This window comes from Euleptes europaea, chromosome 18, assembly GCF_029931775.1.
Source record: "Euleptes europaea isolate rEulEur1 chromosome 18, rEulEur1.hap1, whole genome shotgun sequence".
NCBI lineage: Eukaryota > Metazoa > Chordata > Lepidosauria > Squamata > Sphaerodactylidae > Euleptes > Euleptes europaea.
Window position 1 is genome coordinate 34065683 of NC_079329.1, and position 19820 is coordinate 34085502.

Consider the following 19820-nt stretch of genomic DNA (forward strand, 5'->3'; position numbering starts at 1 on the left):
CTCCAGACCCCTCTCCATCTTTGTTGCCCTTCTCTGGACACGTTCCAGCTTGTCTACATCTTTCTTAAATTGCAGTGCCCAAAACTGAACACTGTACTCTAGGTGAGGTCTAACCAGAGCAGAGTAAAGTGATACCATCACTTCATGTGATCTGGACACTATACTTCTGTTGATGCAGCCCAAGACCACATTTGCCTTTTTAGCTACCACATCACACTGGTGACTCATGTTCAGTGTTTGGTCTACTAAGACCCCAAGATCCTTTTCGCACACACTACTGCTCAGACAAGTTTCCCACATCCTATAATTATGCCTTTGGTTTTTCCTACCTAAATGCAGAACTTTACATTTGTCTTTGTTGAAGTGTTATTAGTTATTAGTTTTAGCCCAATTCTCCAGCCTGTCAAGATCAACCTGTATCTTGGCTCTGTCTTCTACCGTATTTGCTACCCCTCCCAATTTAGTATCATCTGCAAATTTAATAAGCATCCCCTCTATTCCCTCATCCAAATAATTTATAAAGATGTTGAACAACACCAGGCCCAGGACAGATCCCTGAGGAACTCCACTAGTCACTTCTCTCCAAGTGGATGAGGAACCATTAACTATCACTCTTTGGGTGCGATCTGTCAACCAGTTACTAGAAGCTAAAATGACTAAACTGAGGCCATTGTACTTTGGGCACATTATGAGAAGAGTCACTGGAAGAGACAATCATGCTAGGAAAAGTTGAAGGCAGCAGGAAAAGAAGGCCCAACGTGAGATGGATTGACTCAATCAAGGAAGCCACGGCCCTCAGTTTGCAAGAGCTGAGCAAGGCTGTCAAAGATAGGACATTTGGGGGACCTTGATTCATAGGGTCGCCATGAGTCGGAAGCGACTTGACAGCACTTAACACACCCACACAAGTCTAGAGTTTTGGCTCAAGCATAGATGCAACAGGCAGCCTCCTCTGGAGGAAGGTAAATCTATTATCTGTACTTTGGAAGCAGCACCAGCCTTCGATCAAATGTAATCCTTACAACAACCTTTTAAGGTAGGTCAGTAGTATCAGCCTAGATTGTAGATGTGAGACTGAGTGTCTTGCCCTAAGGTCACCACTTGCCTTCCTGGAAAAAGCGAGATTCAAAACCAGAGAATTTCTGACTCGTAGCTCCAATAATAATTTTTTTACTGTAGGGGCGTGCATGGATCCGTGTGGCTCTAATGGAGAAGCGCATGTCCGAGTACATTGCCACAGCACTGCGGGACACCAGAACAACCAGGTAAGTGCCTCCAGGGCTTAGGGTTGCCAACAGGCCTGGAGAAAAATATCCTGTCCCTTTAACAGAGGCTCGAAGTGTGGAAATGGACAGTTGAAGCATTTCATGGCATGGAGATAGATAACATCATCTGGTAAACAGAATCCCATAAAGTCTCTGTTAAAGAGGCAGAGCTTTGTTTCTCCAGGCCTGTTGATAACCCTACCAGAGCTAATACCAAACTGTATTCGAGATAGTGGCTGTATTTCCTAGGATGTTCACATTCTTTTTCCTTTGTTCCACTGTTGTCTCTGGTCTGATTTTGGAGGTTTTGGAAGCACTGCAATGAGAATTGTATACTCTGCAAGAATAGAATAATGTTTTTGGCTGCTTCTGGAATTGCAGCAACCCCCAGTTATAGGCCTAAAAAGAAAATTAAATTCTCACAGACCAGTCATAATATATTTTGTCTTGCTCTGTGTTAGGCATAAAAGTAAGAGATAAATGTCCAACACAGGCACAAAAGCTTTTCACAGTGGTCTGGAAGTAACTGGAAATGGTTGCACTTTGTTGATAAGGAGATACTTGCCAACCTGTCTTTTTCAGATGGGTCTGGCAATCAGCTTTTGTTTGGCTGTCTCTTGCCAAATCACAGCTTCCTAGATGGCCCCAGAGGCACCATTTGGGAACATATAGGACATGTTTTCTCCAGGCGGTGGCAGCCCTATGATCAAGCACATGAAGAGAGCAGCAACCCCTAAAACACAGAGCCCGAGCAAGACATACAGAGCTTTAAAGGTAATAACCAGCACCTTAGATTAAGCCCAGATAAACCAGAAAAGAAGTAATGTGGTTTTTACAACTCACTCCAGATAGAGGACAAACTGCTGAATTCTGCACCAGCTGGAGCTTCCAGATTGCCTTCGTGGGCAACCTCTCACATTCCAGGAATCCAGATTACTAATGCACGGATTGGGGTGCAAACCCAATTGGCCTAGCTTCCTGCCTCTTAGCGGTGGATGGTCCCAGAAACAGGTTGGGAAGTCTAATCCGGAGGTAACTGTGGTGGTCCAGGACTTCTCTGTTTCCTGGCAAAGAAACACCCAATTGACATGAGAGCGGCTTCCGCAAAGCAGTGAAAGTTCTGTGCCAGTGGTCGGGTTTCTCAACAAAATGCCAGATGTTTTATGGGAAAGATCTGTGATTTAAGCCCTTGGGAACCCCACCACCCATTGAATTAACAGTCTGTCTCATGTACACCGTTTCTTTTCAGAAGGTTTTATGACGATGGGGCCATTATGCTAAGAGAAGAATCCACTGTCCTCACAGGGATGCTGATCGGCCTCAGTGCCATAGACTTCAGGTATGTGCTGACCCCTTCTCTCCCTCTGTCCTAGAACATCCATTCTTTAAGGGCTACTTGACACATTTTCGGTGCCATCCTAAGTAGAGGTACACCGGTCTAAGACTAAGCAACTGATGTAGCTGTACTTAGGATGACACTCTTCATCTGTATGACTGAAATTACATGTGAGAGAAACTTAGACAGACTCACCTGATATTGCTGCTCTTTCATTCTCACTTTTGAGGCCCTTGGAAAGAAGGCGGCTGAGGGGAGACATGATAGAGGTCTATAAAATTATGCATGGTTTGGAGAGAGTGGACAGGGAGATGTTTTTCTCCCTCTCCCATAATACCAGAACACGGGGTCATCTGTTGAAGCTGGAGGGTGACAGATTCAAAACTGATAAAAGGAAGTATTTTTTCACACAACGCATAGTTAAATTGTGGAACTCCCTGCCCCAGGATGTGGTGATGGCTGCCAGCTTGGAGGGCTTTAAGAGGGGAGTGGACATATTCATGGAGGCTATTAGGTAGAAAGGATACTAGTCATGCTGCATACCTATTCTCTCTAGTATCAAAGGAGCGTGCCTATTATTTTGGGTGCAGTGGAACACAGGCAGGATGGTGCTGCTGCAGTCGCCTTGTTTGTGGGCTTCCTAGAGGCACCTGGTTGGCCACTGTGTGAACAGACGGCTGGACCTGATGGGCCTTGGTCTGATCCAGCAGGGCCTTTCTTATGTTCTTATGTTAGTGCACTATACTAACACCCCAATGGAGGCTTTGTCTGTGGTGAAGGAAGAATATGCACTCTGCACATGCTCGGAAGCAGTCTTTCCCACCAACTGGCTTCCTGTACGGTACTAGTAACTGATCAATATGAAAAATTAAGGGTCTGCAGTCCAACACCATTGTAAGGATTCTGCTTAAAAGAGAGGCATGCACAATGTAGTCCTGAAGGCATTTCTGTACAGCCAGTACAAAATCCAGACTGGACGTTGCAGATTTCACCATTACAGAAGAAAGGGCCAAGATTTCAATCCATTCCGGGTGCAGGTAGCATTTTGAAAATGTTGAGGAAGAAGATGAAGAAGTTCAAAACGTCAGCGTGAATGGCACCTCACAGAGTTTCAGAGGCAAACACAGAAAGGTCTCTGCTCCCAAGAGTTTACAATTTAAAACAGACACCGAAGAAACAGCGTTGCGGGGAGGGAAGAGAGACAGCAGTGAATGTGAAAATATGAAGCTTAATGCACTTGCAATAATGCTTAAATAATAATTTCTCTTCATCTCATCTTTTAACTGAAGGATACAAACTTTAAAAGCCATTTTTATGGTTTACTTCTAGCCTGAGGACTGTTTTATGGATATCAGTTGAGGCTTCTGAGTGTTGTTTTTATGCCCTGGTTTGCAGTGGTTCCACCATAAAACGGCTGCTGAGGGTGGGTAGGGTCAATCGCCAAATGGCTGCCATTGGGACAAGGCCAATGACAAGATATTGAAGGTTACACAAAGCACTGGGTGGTTAAAAGCCAAATGTACTCCTATAACGGAGGCAGCTGTTTCCAAATGGGTGCTCCCTGCAGACACAAAGGTGGTGTCTCCTCGGGACTTCTGACACACTGGCTGCTCAACTGAGGTGGAGAAAAGTCAGAAGTGGGCACCAGGAAACACTGGTGGGCACTAGGATGACCATAGGTGCAGGGCGGCCAACCTCCAGGTGGGGCTTGCTGATCTCCCAGTATTACAACTGATCTCCAGACTAAAGAGATGTTTCTCTGGGGGAAAAATGGCTTTATACCCCACTGAAGCCCCTTCCTTTCCCAAACCCTGCCCTCCCCAGGTTCCACCCCCAAGGGCCAAAACGCACGGTCGCTTTAGCCTCCTTTCTTCCCTGTTCCAGCCAGGATTCAGCCAGGATCGAACGCACGAATGTGCGTTCGATCCTGGCTGAATCCTGGCTAGAACAGGGAAGAAAGGAGGCTAAAGCGACCGTGCATTTTCGCCCCAAGTCTCCAGGAATTTCCCATCCTGGAGTTGGTAACCTAGGGTTGCCAGCTCAGAGTTGGGAAATACCTGGAGATTTTTGGGGTGGAGCCTGAGGAGGGTGGGGTTTGGGGAGGGGAGGGGCTTCAATGCCATAGAGTCCAATTGCCAAAGTGGCCATTTTCTCCAGGGGAACTGATCTCTGTCGGCTGGAGATCAGTTGTAATAGCGGGAGATCTCCAGCTACAACCTGGAGGCTGGGTACAAAATACCCCAACTAGGCTGTTAAAGTTGGCTCAACCCATCAAAATATACAGCAGAAGGCTCCATAAACTCACTGCATTCGTTGTCTAAATTACAACATCTAAATATTGAGTGCAAAGCACAAAACACCATTCTACAAAAGCAAATGAGAAGGCGCAGAAACACCTTTCTAACAACTATGAACACATAATCATCTGTCAGCCTGAAAAGACGCGGAGCGCCAAAGTCCGGAGGACGCCGAAGCTGTCCCAGTATAACAGTCCTGCCCGAAACAGCCATGACGTCAGCAGGCAGCCGGGCTAAGGCAGATGTTCTTGCTGCGGACAAACGGAAATTCCACTGATCGGGGTGCAGATAATGATCCAAGGGAATGTGCGATCTAGATGTTTTTTTAATATAATTTTTTTATAATATAAAACAAAATAAACAAATACAATAATAACAAAAAAAGATAAAAAAAGAAAATACAAAAGAGTATCAATTATAAAAGTATCAATTATAATTATACAAGGTTATAAAATTCAACAAAGCAAAAATACCCTTTTGACCCTCCACCCACCTTAAAAAGTGACCCTTCACCTGACTTCCGCAGAAGTGAGTTTTGAAAATTGTTAATAGTAATAATAGAAAAGTAAGTAAACTTGTTTCTATAACTTACTAAAATAGTAAAATCCATTTTTGCCATTTTATCCCAATATGTGATGGCCTTTGCCCAAGTTTTTTTAAATTCTTCCATATCATTCTCATGTAAGAATTCTGTTAATTTGGCCATCCTCATATACATCCATAATTTCCCTCTCCAGAGATCTAGATGTTTTTTGACACATTTCGCATCGGGCTTCATCAGCCAATAATCTATTCAATTTTCTTAGGGCATAGTAGACCAATGGAAAGACCTCTTGGGGTCCCTGTATAATTCCAGTATAATTCTGTGAATCCTTGAGGAGCACGTCAAGTGGGAGATCAACAGCTTCAACAGCCTGGAGGTTGGCAACCCCACACGGACACTGCATTGGAGATCCCTTTTGTAGCGCTTGACCTCTTCTTCATTGGCAGCTTGTCGATAACCCATAGATATTCCAGTCTTCCCACACAGTGGTCAGGCACTGTGTGAAACAGGATGCTGGACTAGATGGACCACTGGTCTGATCCAGCAGGGCACCCGTGATGTTATGCTTTTATTATTCTTACGCCATCTGAGTTTCCATACAGGGCACCCGGAGGCACCTACAGAGAATTTGTTTTGCCTTGCCTGCATTCCCTATCCTGGTTGTATTTTGCAGTTTCTGCTTGAAAGGGGAAATCATGGATGGCAAGACGCCCGTGGTCATCGACTATACTCCATACCTGAAGTTTACACAGAGGTAACAGCTACTGGATGAGGGGATAGCTTGGGGGGAACGCAAGTATAAGTGCCCAGAGCTGGAAAAACAACATCAGAGAAACCCTGAGCCAGGTGAACCCAGAGATTTACAAGTTACCATTCTGAATGAATTTTCAGCTCTTAGGTAGAATTCCATTTGTGGTGTGTGTGTGAGAGACAGAGAGAGCAAATGCACAGTTTTAATAGAGAAAATCTTTAGAGTGTGTGGACTCAGAAATTAATATAAAGTGCCCTATGTTGTGTTGAGAGCCAGTGTTGTGTAGTGGTTTAGGTGTCATACTAGGATCTGGGAAACCCAGTGTGGTGTAGTGGTTAAGGGCGGTGGTTTGGAGCGGTGGACTTTAATCTGGAGAACCGGGTTTGATTCCCCACTCCTCCACATGAGCAGCGGACTCTAATTTGGTGGACTGGGTTGGTTTCCCCGCTCCTCCACATGAAGCCAGCTGGGTGAACTTAGGCTAGTCACAGTTCTCTTAGAGCTCTCTCAGCCCCACCTACCTCACAGGGTGTCTGTTGTGGGGAGGGGGAGGGAAGGTGATTCTTCCTTAAGTGGTAGAGAAAGTCGGCATATAAAAACCAACTCTTCTTTGAATTCCCACTTTGCCATGGAAACCTGCTGGGTGACCTTGGGCCAGTCACACACTTTCAGCCCCTTGACCCTGGCAAGTATTTGGGTTGGGAAACTTCCAACGAATTCCAGGGCCATGAGGCAGGCAATGCCTCTGAACATCTCTTGCCTTGAAAACCCTACAGGGTCGCCATAAATCAGCTGTGACTTGACAGCAAAAAAAAAATGCTGTGTTAGATACCAGTATCAAATATCTTTGCTCTTAAATATTGGACACCACCAGGAAATAACAACCAAAACTGTTCACACAACTGTTGAATCAGTTTTTGCACGTCTGTAATTGAGTCACAAATTTATTGAATTGAAAGATTCGACTTTCTGCCCCATATTAATCACCTCCACAAGCGGCACATTTCAGACTGAGATGGTATCAGAATGTGGTAAGATGTTTAGAAGGGACTACTAAAGTAAGGGGAATGCCACCTTTCAGTACTCTCTTTTTTTTTTTAAGCTTCATGTAAATAGAAAATGTATAGTGAGGAGAGAGATGGGACAGAACCTGTGTATACACTGTTTTTCTTGTAGGAAGTTTTCTTTCTTTTTTAATGTGGGAGAGCATTCAAATATGGTATCCCTCCACGTGTCATCTGAAATGGCAGAGCTCACTGTTTTCGCTTCAGGACTGTACCAGGTCATTCTGCTGCATGTGTTCCCCGATCTGAAAGGCGTTCTTTAGCAGGAGTTGTAAAAACACCCCAAGCACTTCCTCCTGTTAAGGAATAGGGAACCATTCGCCCTCTGAGCATCCTTCACCCTGAATGTCTCGCTCTCTGTGGGCAGCTACGATTACCTAAGTGATGAGGAGGACCGTCGCAGCCTGGAGAGCAGTACCAGTGAGGACAGTTCTCCTGACCACCCCTACTTACCCTTGATGGCTGTGGAAGACAGCTGGCGCAACAAATGGCGCAAGATGGAGCAGAAGTTTCGCATCGTTTACGCACAAAAGGTACCTGGCAGTCAAGTGACAGGGCATAGCTCTCTGTTAGCTCCCCCCTTCCTCCTTCGTTTTCAGGAGCTGCACATGTATGTGTCCTAGAGTTGCCAACCTCCAGGTATTAGGAAAACTCTAGTACTGGGCTCACCAAACAAGATAAATAAATACACAAGCAAACTATGCAAACATATATTGTGAACGTTAACATCTACAAACAAGTGCAAACATCAAAGAGAATATATACAAGTGAATCCACAAGGGAGAATTGGAAAGTCTCTTTCAAGGTAGGTCTCTATCAGAATAAGTGAAAGTCTTATCTCAAGGTAGTTTCTTCAGATAGTAACCCCAAAATGGAACAAAAGGAGAGAAGGTCCACAGTAATGCCATCCGGATGTTCACGAGCGTTTTCACTGCATAATTGCAACTTCATCAGCTAATATCTTCTTAATATACATCATTTATCTTAGTAGATGCAATAATAGCAGTTTAATACAAGTATTCAGTCTAAATGCACCATCTTTGAGCCCAGTACTAGAGTTTTCCTATCCTGTTAGTACCAGTGCATATTTGCTTCATATCACACAACCTCCAGGTATTAGCTGGAGATCTCCAGAAGGATCTCTACATACTGGAAGAATGGGCATTAAAATGGCAAATGAGATTCAATGTGAGCAAGAGTAAAGTGATGCATATGGGGGCAAAAAAATACCAACTTCACATATACACTGATGGGATCTGTGCTGGCAGTGACAGATCAAGAAAGGGATCTTGGGGTGGTAGTGGATAGCTCAATGAAGATGTCAACCCAGTGTGCGGCTGCCGTAAAAAAGGCAAATTCCATGCTGGCCATATTTAGACAAGGAATAGAGAATAAAACTGCTGATATCATACTACCCTTGTACAAATCTATGGTGAGACCACACTTGGAATACTGTGTACAGTTCTGGTCACCGCACCTAAAAAAGGATATTACAGAGCTTGAGAAGGTGCAGAAAAGAGCAACCAAAATGATTAGGGGACTAGAGCAACTGTCCTATGGGGAGCGGTTAAGACGCTTAGGGCTGTTTAGCTTGGAAAGAAGGTGGCTAAGGGGTGACATGATAGAGGAATATAAAATTATGCATGGTTTGGAGAGAGTGGACAGGGAGAGGTTTTTCTCCCTCTCCCATAATACTAGGGTCATCTGTTGAAGCTGGAGGGTGACAGATTCAAAACAGATAAAAGGAAGTATTTTTTCACACAACGCATAGTTAAATTGTGGAACTCCCTGCCCCAGGATGTGGTGATGGCTGCCAACTTGGAAGGCTTTAAGAGGGGAGTAGACATATTCATGGAGGAAAGGGGTATTCATGGCTATTAGTTAAAATGGATACTAGTCATGCTGCATACCTATTCTCTCTAGTATCAGAGGAGCATGCCTATTATATTGGGTGCTGTGGAATAATGCAGGATAATGCTGCTGTAGTCGTCTTGTTTGTGGGCTTCCTAGAGGCACCTAGTTGGCCACTGTGTGAACAGACTGCTGGACTTGATGGGCCTGGGTCTGATCCAGTAGGGCCTTTCTTATGTTCTTATGCTATTACAACTGATCTCCAGCTGACAGAGATCTGTTCACCTGAAGAAAATGGCCACTTTGGCAATTGTACTCTATGGCATTGAAGTCCCTCCCCTCCCCAAACCCCGCCCTCCTCATGCTCCACCCCCAAAACCTCCCGCCGGTGGCGTAGAGAGACCTGGCAACCCTAATGTGCCCCTGAACTGTCTAGATCTCATTCAGAACAGCAGGAACGAGGTTGGAAGAGCATGAGAAATAGCAAGATCCCTGTCCCCAAATTTCAACAGCTTGACTGCTATCCAGGATCCAGGGTAGGGTTGCCAACCTCCAGGTACTAGCTGGAGATCTCCTGCTGTTACAACTGATCTCCAGCCGGTAGAGATCATTTCACCCGGAGAAAATGGCCACTTTAGAAATTGGACTCTATGGCATTGAAGTCCCTCCCCTCCCCAAACTCCACCCTCATCAGGCTCCACCAAGAAAACCTCCCGCCAGTGGCGAAAAGGGACCTGGACAACCATAATCCAGGGGTAAATTTGCCAGCTCTGGATTGGGCAATACCTGGAGATTTTGGGGGTGGAACCTGGAGAGGGTGGGGTTTGAGGAGAGGAGAAACCTCAGCAGGGTATAATGCCATACTGTCCACGTTTCCAAGTGGCCATTTTTTCCAGGTGAACAGATTTCTGTTGCCTGGAGATCAGTTGTAATCCGACCTAGGAGAACTCCAGCCACCAAATGGAGTTTGGCAACCCTATCCAAGGGTGGGATATTCTTTTTCCACACTGCTCTGCTCCACAGCAGATATCAAAATAGCTTTCCCAGGAAATAAAAATTTGGGGACTGAAGTAAAGATCTGTGGGCTGGCAAAATGTATCCTGAGCTGAAACAGATACTCAAGGGCCTAAAAAAATAGGGGAGTTTTAGGGTCTAAAACATTCCAGAAGTTTCATGAAGAACCCTAGTTTCAGCAAAATCTGGAAATGATAGTTATCTCTTTCTCTCACTCCCCAATATTTGAATTGCTTCATTCCTGAAATCTGATCAGGAACTCAAACCTCAAAATAAGTTTGTGCATCTGCAAAAAAAAAATTGTTTAAGCAAAATGTATAATTGTAAATAGTCTTGGGGCTCTTGATGCATAAACTCATGTCCCAAGTGTGGGATTCAGGTACTCCCTTCCCCTGAAACATTGTTCTGCGTCTCCCCAAAGTTGTGCAAATGACTTCACAAAACTGAATATGATTGTCGGAGACAATTTATCCCATGACCTGGGGTGAACCAGGGTAATTGGACCTGCCTGGTGATTGTATATCTTCTTGAACACCCAACAGATGGGATCAGTTATTTTACATCATAGCTGTTTTGCACTTACATGCCAGATTCCTATATTTATACTAATAAATTATTTTGTTTTTTGCATTTTCCATACACAATTATTGGTATATACTGTTTTCCATATACACTTATTATATTGTATTATATACCTTTTTGTAATACAGGTGTTATATAGTCACATTATTTGTTTGGGGTGTAGGGATGCCAGCCTCCAGGTGGGACCTGGGGATCCCCTGGAATTACAGCTCATCTCCAGACTACAGAGATCAATTCCCCTGGAGAAAATTGCTGCTTTGATTGTACTCCACTGAGGTCCCTTCCCCCTGCAGGCTCCATCCCCAAATCTCCAGGGGTCTCCCAACCTGGAGCTGGCAACCCAACCCTGACCCCCCACACACACACACACCTGCCAGGCAACCCTCGTGGGGTGGCATATTTTTGCTTACCTGGCCAACTGATTTCACCTTCCACCTGCATAGTAAAGCATTTCTCCCCCCCTTGACTCCCCACCATGGAACACCTGTGTCTTGTGTCCCAGGGCTACCTGGAGGAGCTTGTTCGGCTCAGAGAGTCCCAGCTAAAGGACCTGGAGGCAGAGAACAAGCGATTGCAGCTGAGGCTGGAAGAGGTGAAAGTGCAGAACCAGTTTGAGAAACGGGAGCTGGAGGGCGTCATCTTGGAACTGCAAGAGCAGCTGTAAGTAGGCCAAGCCCCCAGGTCTCTTCTCACATTGAAGTTGCCTTACACTGTATCAGACCATCAGTCCATCAAGGTCAGTCTTGTCTACTCAGACTGGTAGTGGCTCTCCAGGGTCTCAGGTGGAGGTCTTTCATATTACCTACTGCCTGGTCTTTTTAGCTGGAGATGCCAGGGATGGAACCAGGGATCTTCTGCAAGGAAAGCAGAGGCTCTTCCACTCAGTCACAGCCCGTCCCCTTCTACTTTACATTGACTGGGAGATGCTGTTCCTGAGCATTGCTGGCCTGGCCCATACTGAAAGGGGTGTGTTTTCGTCAGACTTAGATTGCCACTCCACTCTCAGCATATTTTGTCCATAAGACTGTACAGCAGAAGGACTTCTGAAGCCCAGCGCATTCTGTCCCTCTGTCCCAGGCTGCCTCTGGACATGGCTGGATATTGCATTATAGCAATAATTCACAACAGGGTTGTCCTGTGGCAAGAAGACAACCCAGTTGAGAGTCAGCATGTCATAGTGGTTAATAGCGGCAAACTCTAATCTAGTGAACCGGGTTGGCCTCCCCACTCCTACTGACAGACTGACTTGTAGTAGAAAAAAGAGAGAAAGTAGACTACGGAAGACTGCAGTCTTCTCATCGTAAACTAAGGTGTGCTCATCTTGCCCAGTTAAGGGACTGAATTAAGGGGGGGGGTGTGAATGGACACTGTAATGATCTCTGGTTCCCTTGCCTTGAGCTGATGGACTGCATTCCCTCCTCCCTGATCAGACTTCCCTCCTCCCACTCTGCTCTCAGGACGGGCCTCATCCCCTCCGACAACAGCCAGTTTACCCAACTCTCCAAGGAAATGGCGGCACCCTTGGTGAACCAGTGGCCCTCCTTGGGTACTCTGAATGGCAACGAAGGTCGCTCAGAAGCCAAAATGTACAGAAGGTAAGCATGGGCGTAAAAAGGACTGTTCCTCCTTTGAGAAGCTGACTCACAGTGGGAAATGGAAGAAAAAAGCCATCTAGTCCAGTGGTCATTCTAAACCTACCTATAACCCCAAGACGGTCATGCTGATTACGATGAATCAATGCTGATTCTGTCTGTCTGTCATGAGAGGGAGGGCAGGAAGGGATGAGTCAGTGCTTGGCTCTCGAGGCCTTCTTACATGCCCAGGGTAATGTCAGTCGCCACTCTGGGGTCAGGAAGGAATTTTCCTCCAGGCCAGATTGGCCAGGAATCCTGCAGGTTTTTTGCCTTGCTCTGGGCATAGAGCAGGGGGTCACTGGGGGAGTGGGTAGTTGTGAATTTCCTGCTTTGTGCAGGGGGTTGGACTAGATGACCCTTGAGGTCCCTTCCAGCTCTATGTTTCTATGACGGTAGCACAGCACTCTGAGCTGCAAGCACATGACATTACAATCATGTGACAGGAAGAAGAAGAAGAAGAGCTAGGGTTGTGAACTCACCAGTGGGGAGGGGGCTTCAAGCATGGAGCACGAGGGGTAGCTGAGCCAGGTGATGGGAAGCTCATAGGAGCGTGTGTGTGTTGGAGGTGTTTGTGCTAAAAAGGAATCATCCCCATTGATCAATGACTTTGCCTTCCCATACAGCTGCTCCGAGAAGATCTGCATGTATAAGAGGTGGGGCAATCTCCTCCTGTTTCACAGCTCTCCAGGTCTTTCCTCATGTTGTTCCTTGAGGTTCCCCATTCCTCAGGAGCAGCATTTCAAAAGCATTTGGGGCTTGCGCTGGGAGTTGAGGAAGTTGTGCTTCTGTGCATGGGATTTAGAGACAGGATCCAACCCAATGTGCAATCAAAGGAAGGTGAAGGGCATGGTGCTCTGGTACTTTACACATGTGGACTGGTTTGCAAGTAGACCAAACCAAGCCCTATGACGGGGTGGGGAACCTTTTTTCTGCCAAGGGCCATTTGGATATTTATAACATCATTCGCGGGCCATAGAAAATTATCAACTTAAAAATTACCCTGCTATATTTAGTCAAACATTTAGCTAAGAGGCATGACCAGAGACGGCTCCGAGTGTCTGCTGCGTAGAACAACTCGCTTTTGAGCTCTGCCGGTCCCCAGCTGGGCTTGAGAGATTCAGGCAGGGCAGCAAACACATGAGTGAGCAACAAGCCACTCGGGGCTTGTAGGCGAAGTAGCCCGGTCCAGTAATGCCCCGATCCGGCACTTTCCCGCTCTATGCGTCTTTTGCAGGACTTAGAGGGGAAAGAACCAGAAGGGAGAGGAGGTACCGACCAAGCCCCAAGCAGGCAGCTGCCCAGATGACCCCCCCCTGGGCGCGGGCAAGCAGGCAGGCATCCAACCGGTGGCTCACTTGCCCACCTGGTGGCACAGGATGGTCTGTTGCACCAGACAGGTGTAGCCATCCAGCCACACGCTGGTTGCTCCTGCTCCGCATGGTCGGGGCCAGATTCTACAGCCGGCTCCTGCTACCTCCGCCTGCAGGGATGAAATGAGGACACACTGGCTAAGAACTCACCCCCCACGCGCATTCTGGCCCTGCCCCCTTTAACCCGTCCATTGTCGCCACTTCCACCCCCAGCCCTCTTGTAGTACAGAGGGAATACGTTTCTCCACGGCTCGGGTGGGAAAGTGGTCCTAGCAGCTCCATAGCTAACAACTCTTCTGAAAGGGGGAAAAAAGTTTCCTTGTCTTAGAAAAACAAACTCACATCTGCCTTGAATAGGGGCTATTCCTGTCTGCGGGAGGGAGCAGATCACCAGTCTTAGATCCTTCTGAGCTAGAGATCTGCCAGGACCCACAAAGGGCCAGACCAAACGATTTCGTGGGCCTTAAACGGCCCCCAGGCCTGACGTTCCCCACCCCTGCCCTATGAGGAAAGTCTAAGGAATGTTCCGTCTGGAGAAGAGGAGGCTGAGGGGGGACATGATTGCTCTCTTTAACTATTTGAAGGGCTGTCACTTAGAGAAGGGCAGGGGGATGTTCCTGTTGGCAGCAGAGGATAGGACTCGCAATAATGGCTTTAAATTGAGGGTGGAAAGGTACCGGCTGGATATTAGGGGGGGAAAATTTTTCAGTAAGAGTTGTTCAACAGTGGAATCAGCTACCTAGGGAGGTGGTGAGTTCCCCCTCACTGGGAGTCTTTAAGCAGAGGCTTGTCAGGGATGCTCTAGGCTGATCCTGCATTGAGCAGGGGGTTGGACTAGATGGCCTGAATGCCCCATCCAACTCTATGATTCTATTATTCTAGTCCCAAAAAGCAGCAACAGCATATAAATAAAAGGCCGTTCTATAAGGGCTCACAAACCAGCCAGAAGATGGAATTGCAACAACAGATCTGTGCTTCTTTCTAGAGGACCACAGGAAGACCACTCAGATGTCAGGTTCTTGTGTTTGCAACCAATGGCCAGTTTGCCATGAGAACTAGAAACCTGCTGTTTTTTGGGTGAAGAAAAGATCCCTTGCAGTGCTTGGGGAGGAGATATATTGTGCATTTTAGAGATCACCATCCCAATCTGATAAAGGTAACCGAGATGAGGAAACATGTTTCTTCTGGCAGATGTACTGGACCTCATGAGCAAAAACCCGGGGCACAGTAGGGAAAAAGGGATGAGTTTTATCTTAATGCATGCATAAAGACTGAACGGGGATCTTTGTGCCCCTCAAGCTTGTGCACTCAACATAGTTTATGCAAGGGCCAGCCTCAAGAACACCCTCTTGACCTATGAATCTGGCTCAATAATAGATAGTTTTTTTAAAACTATGCTGCACAAGTTTATCAGCCACTTGAGGGACCCTTTATGACTGAGAAGGGGGAAGGTATAAATTTCAGAAAGATGTTATTTTATAAGCCTCTGCAGGGATAGAGCTTTAATTTTACAGGAACGTTTAAATGGCACCAGTGACCAATAAAGGGGTTTCCTCTTGAGAAGACAGAGTAAAAACAGGCCCTCTGGATCAGAGGTAATCAGAGCTGGTTTCCAGCCCAGCTGCTCACTAGTTCGATCCTGCTGTGTGTCTTGGGAAGCGTCTTTGGTGACCCGCTCCGTTTTCTGTCCCTCTCAGGCACAGCTTCATGAGCACCGATCAGCTCTCGGCAGAGATCAGCCTGAGCTCCGATTCTCAACGACTGGGTGATGGGAAGCGTGAAGGAGAGCCCTGGGGACCTCTGGGTAAGCATTTCCATACGGGCTTTTGTGCTTTATTTACAAAAAGGGGAAAGTCCCCGGAGATTGCAGCGGCCTGCAAGTAGGGTTGCCAATCTGCAGGTGCCAGCTGGAGATCTCCTGCTATTACAGCTGATCTCCAGCTGATAGAGATCAGTTCACCTGGAGAAAATGGCCACGTTGGCCATTGGACTCTATGGCATTGAAGTCCCTCCCCAAACCCCGCCCTCCTCAGGCTCCGCCCCAAAAACCTCCCACTGGTGGCGAAGAGGGGACCTGGCAACCCTACCTGCAAGTCAGGTCCTGTAAGTCTTCCCCCTCCCCTGCTACAGATGTGTGGGTGCTGGCTAGGGCTGCCAGCTCCAGGTTGGGAAATACCCAGGGATTTTGGGGTAGAGCCTGAGGAAGGTGGGGTTTGGGGAGAGGGGGAAGGGAGGGACCTCAGCAGGGTATCATGCTACAGAGTCCACCCTCCAAAGCAGCCATTTCCTCCAGGCGAATTGATCTTGGTTGTTTGGAGATACATTGTAATAGTGGGAGCTCTCTAGGTGCCACCTGGAGGTTGGCAACCCAAATGCTGGCTGAAAGTGAGGGAAGGGACTTTCTGCACACGCTCAGGAATTGTGAGGCTAAACCCTGGCTCAAAAGAAAGGGTCCTCTGGGGCAGCAGAATCTGTTATCATTCCCCAGCTGTGTTCTGGGGCATTCTGGTGTGCCACATAGGGATGCCAGCTTTGGTTTGGGAATTACCTGGAGATTTTGGGGGTGGAGCCTGAGGAGGGACTTCAATGGCAAGGAGTCCCATGGCCAAAGCGGCCATTTTCTCCAGGGGAACCGATCTCTGTCACCTGGAGATCAGTTGTAATAGCGGGAGATCCCCAGCCACCACCTGGAGGTTAGGAAAACAGTACAGGATAATATATATACACAAAGTGCAAATTTTATGAGCTACTGAGATGAAACAAGGACCATATACATGACACATACAAAGCACACATATATACAATATATACCATCCGCATAAAGCAGAAATGATTCCAAAAGTCTCAACAGAGTACCAGGTAAGTATTAGTATTGTAATCTTTGTGTATCCATTGATGATTGTGGCTTTATATGGACTTTATACACATAAAGCAGAAATGATTCCAAAGGTCTCAACAACCAGGTAAGTATTAGTATTGTAATCTTTGTGTATCCATTGATGATTGTGGCTTTATATGGACTTTATACACATAAAGCAGAAATGATTCCAAAGGTCTCAACAGAGTACCAGGTAAGTATTAGTATTGTAATCTTTGTGTATCCATTGATGATTGTGGCTTTATATGGACTTTATACACAAAGATTACAATACTAATACTTACCTGGTACTCTGTTGAGACCTTTGGAATCATTTCTGCTTTATGTGTATAAAGTCCATATAAAGCCACAATCATCAATGGATACACAAAGATTACAATACTAATACTTACCTGGTACTCTGTTGAGACCTTTGGAATCATTTCTGCTTTATGCGGATTGTATATATTGTATATATTTGTGCTTTGTATGTGTCATGTATATGGTCCTTGTTTCATCTCAGTAGCTCATAAAATTTGCACTTTGTGTATATATATTATCCTGTACTGTTTTCCTAACCTTGTGGTATTAGTACAGAGGTGCCTTTTTTCTCCCCACCACCTGGAGGTTGGCAGCCCCTGTGCCACTGTAAGTGAATTAATCCAATATTGCTGGAACCTAACTTCCTACCCAAAGAGGAAACTCCCTGCTATGAATCTGCAGAGTGCTCGGCTGTGGCTTTGTGTGTTTCCAGTCATTTTCACCCAGGCACAGAGTTGCCTGCAGAGGAAATGTGCAGGCTGCCTCCCTAGACAAGCCACTCCTGGGCGCTTACCTGCTTCCAGTTTGGAGGCATGACTTGAATGGTGACAGGCACAGGTGAGCACATGGAGGCACAGAGCAGCGGCGGGGGAGGGGGTCCTTTCCAAGCACATTGCCACGGGACGCTCCAACAGCACATCTTTAGGGTACAAAGGGGGAGCGCGTGCCTCCAAGTTTAGGGTCTGGAAAGAAATTCTTCTACTATCCAGAACCAAGCCAGCGGCATATTCAAATGCATAGTTTGAAGGACTTGGCCCTCTCCGGGGCAGTTTCTCAAGACCATGTGGAGAAAGACTTTCTGCTCCAGGAAGCCCTCTCCGTTCATTTATTTAAGCCATTTTTATGCCACCTCATCAGAGTCCCGCTCAAGCTGGCTCATTATTTTAATGGCAAGTTAACAATATAACAAAGAACAAGCCATTGAAACAAGCCGGCCTATTCAATCTATTCATTGAGAAAGGAAAGGCGCCCTCCACGTGCTCCACACTCTGCTTTCTTGCATTATTTCTCTGGGGCCTGAGAACTTCTGTTAGGCAGCCTCTGTTAGAACAGGTCTTCTTAAACGTTTCCCACTCGCGACCCCTTTTCACCCGAGAAATTTTTACGCGACCCCGTATAGGTATATAAAATAGGTATATAAATCAAACATTTACTGATAATAATTCATAAAGAAACCTTTTACTGTTGCCAAATTTTTCGCGACCCACACATTCAGTTACCCCATATGGGGTTGTGACCCACAGTTTAAGAAGCTTTGTGTCAGAAGAAATGTTAGCTTACCTTCCTCCTCCTCCACCACCACAACCCTGCTCTGGAGCACAGGCAAAATGAAGGACCCTCATTTTCAGGACTAAACCCAGATACTGTGCCATTGCAGAATAAATAATGATGATGATCACCTTCTTTTAGATCCCATTTTAAGGAACATCCCTCTGAAGGCTTTACCCCATCCTTTTCTCCCTTTGCCCCATCCTTCTTTTCAGGAAAGGATCCGACTCCATCGATGCTGGGCCTCTGCGGCTCCTTGGCCTCCCTGCCCAGCTGCAGGTCCTTAGCCAGCTTAAAATCCAACGAATGCCTGGTGAGCGACAGCATCGAACCCAGCCCCACGCACAGCCCCAGCTGAGATGCCAGAGCACCGGGTCTACGAACGCGCGAGACACCCCAGGGGGAGCAGAGGTTGCTGGCAGGCAGAGCGGAAAACCGAGCGTCCCTTTCACTCGAGGGCTGAAGTTGGGGGAAGGGGGCAACTGACCTTATATCCAGCCCGGCCGTGCAGTTGGGCAACAAACCCCCCGCATTCTCAACCGAGCATCCTTATAAACACAGACTTCCTTCCTGGATCTGTGAATCGGGAAACTCTTTGAACTTTTTTCTCCTATCCAGGATTCAGGAAAAAGCCACACCCTCATCAGAAGCTGGGAGGATCACCTGCCGAAAAAGCTTTTGTAAAATGAAGCAGTGTATATTATATGTAATATATATATTATATATGGTTGAGATTGCTGAAAGGCAGCTTGGCTTTGGGGTGGCTCACTTTCGGGCATCTTACAGCTGCGCCCGTTCAGCCTTCTGGGAGGGAAGACACAGCTGTTGAGCAGAGGGGCATAAAGTTTTACGGCTGGAAAGGACACAGTGAAATTATTGGGTGCTCTGAAGGCAAAATTATGTTGGGGAAGAGGGAAGGAAGAAAAATAAGCCCCTGCAGGTTTGAATTTCTTGCAGTCTTCACGGCGGGTATTTGCACAAAGAAATAAGGTCGCTGAGGACTGTGGACATCTTTCTCCTTCCTGAGAACTCAAGACAGCATGGAAATGTCCCTGGAGAGGAGCTGCAAGCCGAGAGGCAGATGTGGGGAGGGAGGCATTAAAGCATCCCTTTTCCTTTCACCCCCACCCCATTCTGCTTCCCCCCACCCTCACGCCACATCATCCAAGCAAACGTGCTACCTTCTTGCTGTAGAAAGGAGTTCTGGTCGTCTGCGTTTTTCTGGTTTCCGCGAAGCCTCCGTCTTCCTCTGTCCTGTTGGAGACCACTGATAGAAACCTGCTCCCCTCTCTGTTTCTCCTGCATGTTGCTAGCCCAATAGAACGTTCTAGTAGCGGAACCAAGAGGACAACTGGGGAAGGGGCGAATTCTGAGGCCCGGCTAGCTGGGGACGTTGCTTGCAAGCGAAGCACAACCGGACTCCTCCCTATGATCCAGCTCCAGTGCGACATGGTGGTAGAGCAGTCTTACGAACGCACCAGTAGCAGATGGAATTGCAACCTGCCCCTCACCTGAGAAACTGTAATGGCACAGCAGCTGGGGAAACTCTGTTAGAGTCAATGGGAAACATTAAAACAGAATAAGATGACTGTAAAAATGGGTAAGGTTTGTTGAAGCTTCTTGTCTAATGCTCATCGTCCACACAAATAGGCTCAGGGCCATTTC

At 46.8% G+C, this 19820-nt stretch overlaps 1 protein-coding gene across 1 annotated transcript in view; it reads left to right on the forward strand.

Annotated features, from left to right (window-relative positions):
• The window catches only part of RUNDC3A (RUN domain containing 3A), a 31029-nt gene extending 12496 nt beyond the window's left edge, over positions 1-18533 (forward strand). Inside the window, exons 4-11 of the mRNA XM_056863334.1 lie at positions 1180-1265; positions 2515-2604; positions 6116-6196; positions 7625-7790; positions 11207-11364; positions 12135-12299; positions 15406-15512; positions 18371-18533. Of these exons, the coding sequence (XP_056719312.1) occupies positions 1180-1265; positions 2515-2604; positions 6116-6196; positions 7625-7790; positions 11207-11364; positions 12135-12299; positions 15406-15512; positions 18371-18513 (996 nt within the window). The 3' untranslated portion in view covers positions 18514-18533. The remainder of the gene's footprint in view (positions 1-1179; positions 1266-2514; positions 2605-6115; positions 6197-7624; positions 7791-11206; positions 11365-12134; positions 12300-15405; positions 15513-18370) is intronic.
• The last annotated feature ends 1287 nt before the right edge of the window (positions 18534-19820 follow it).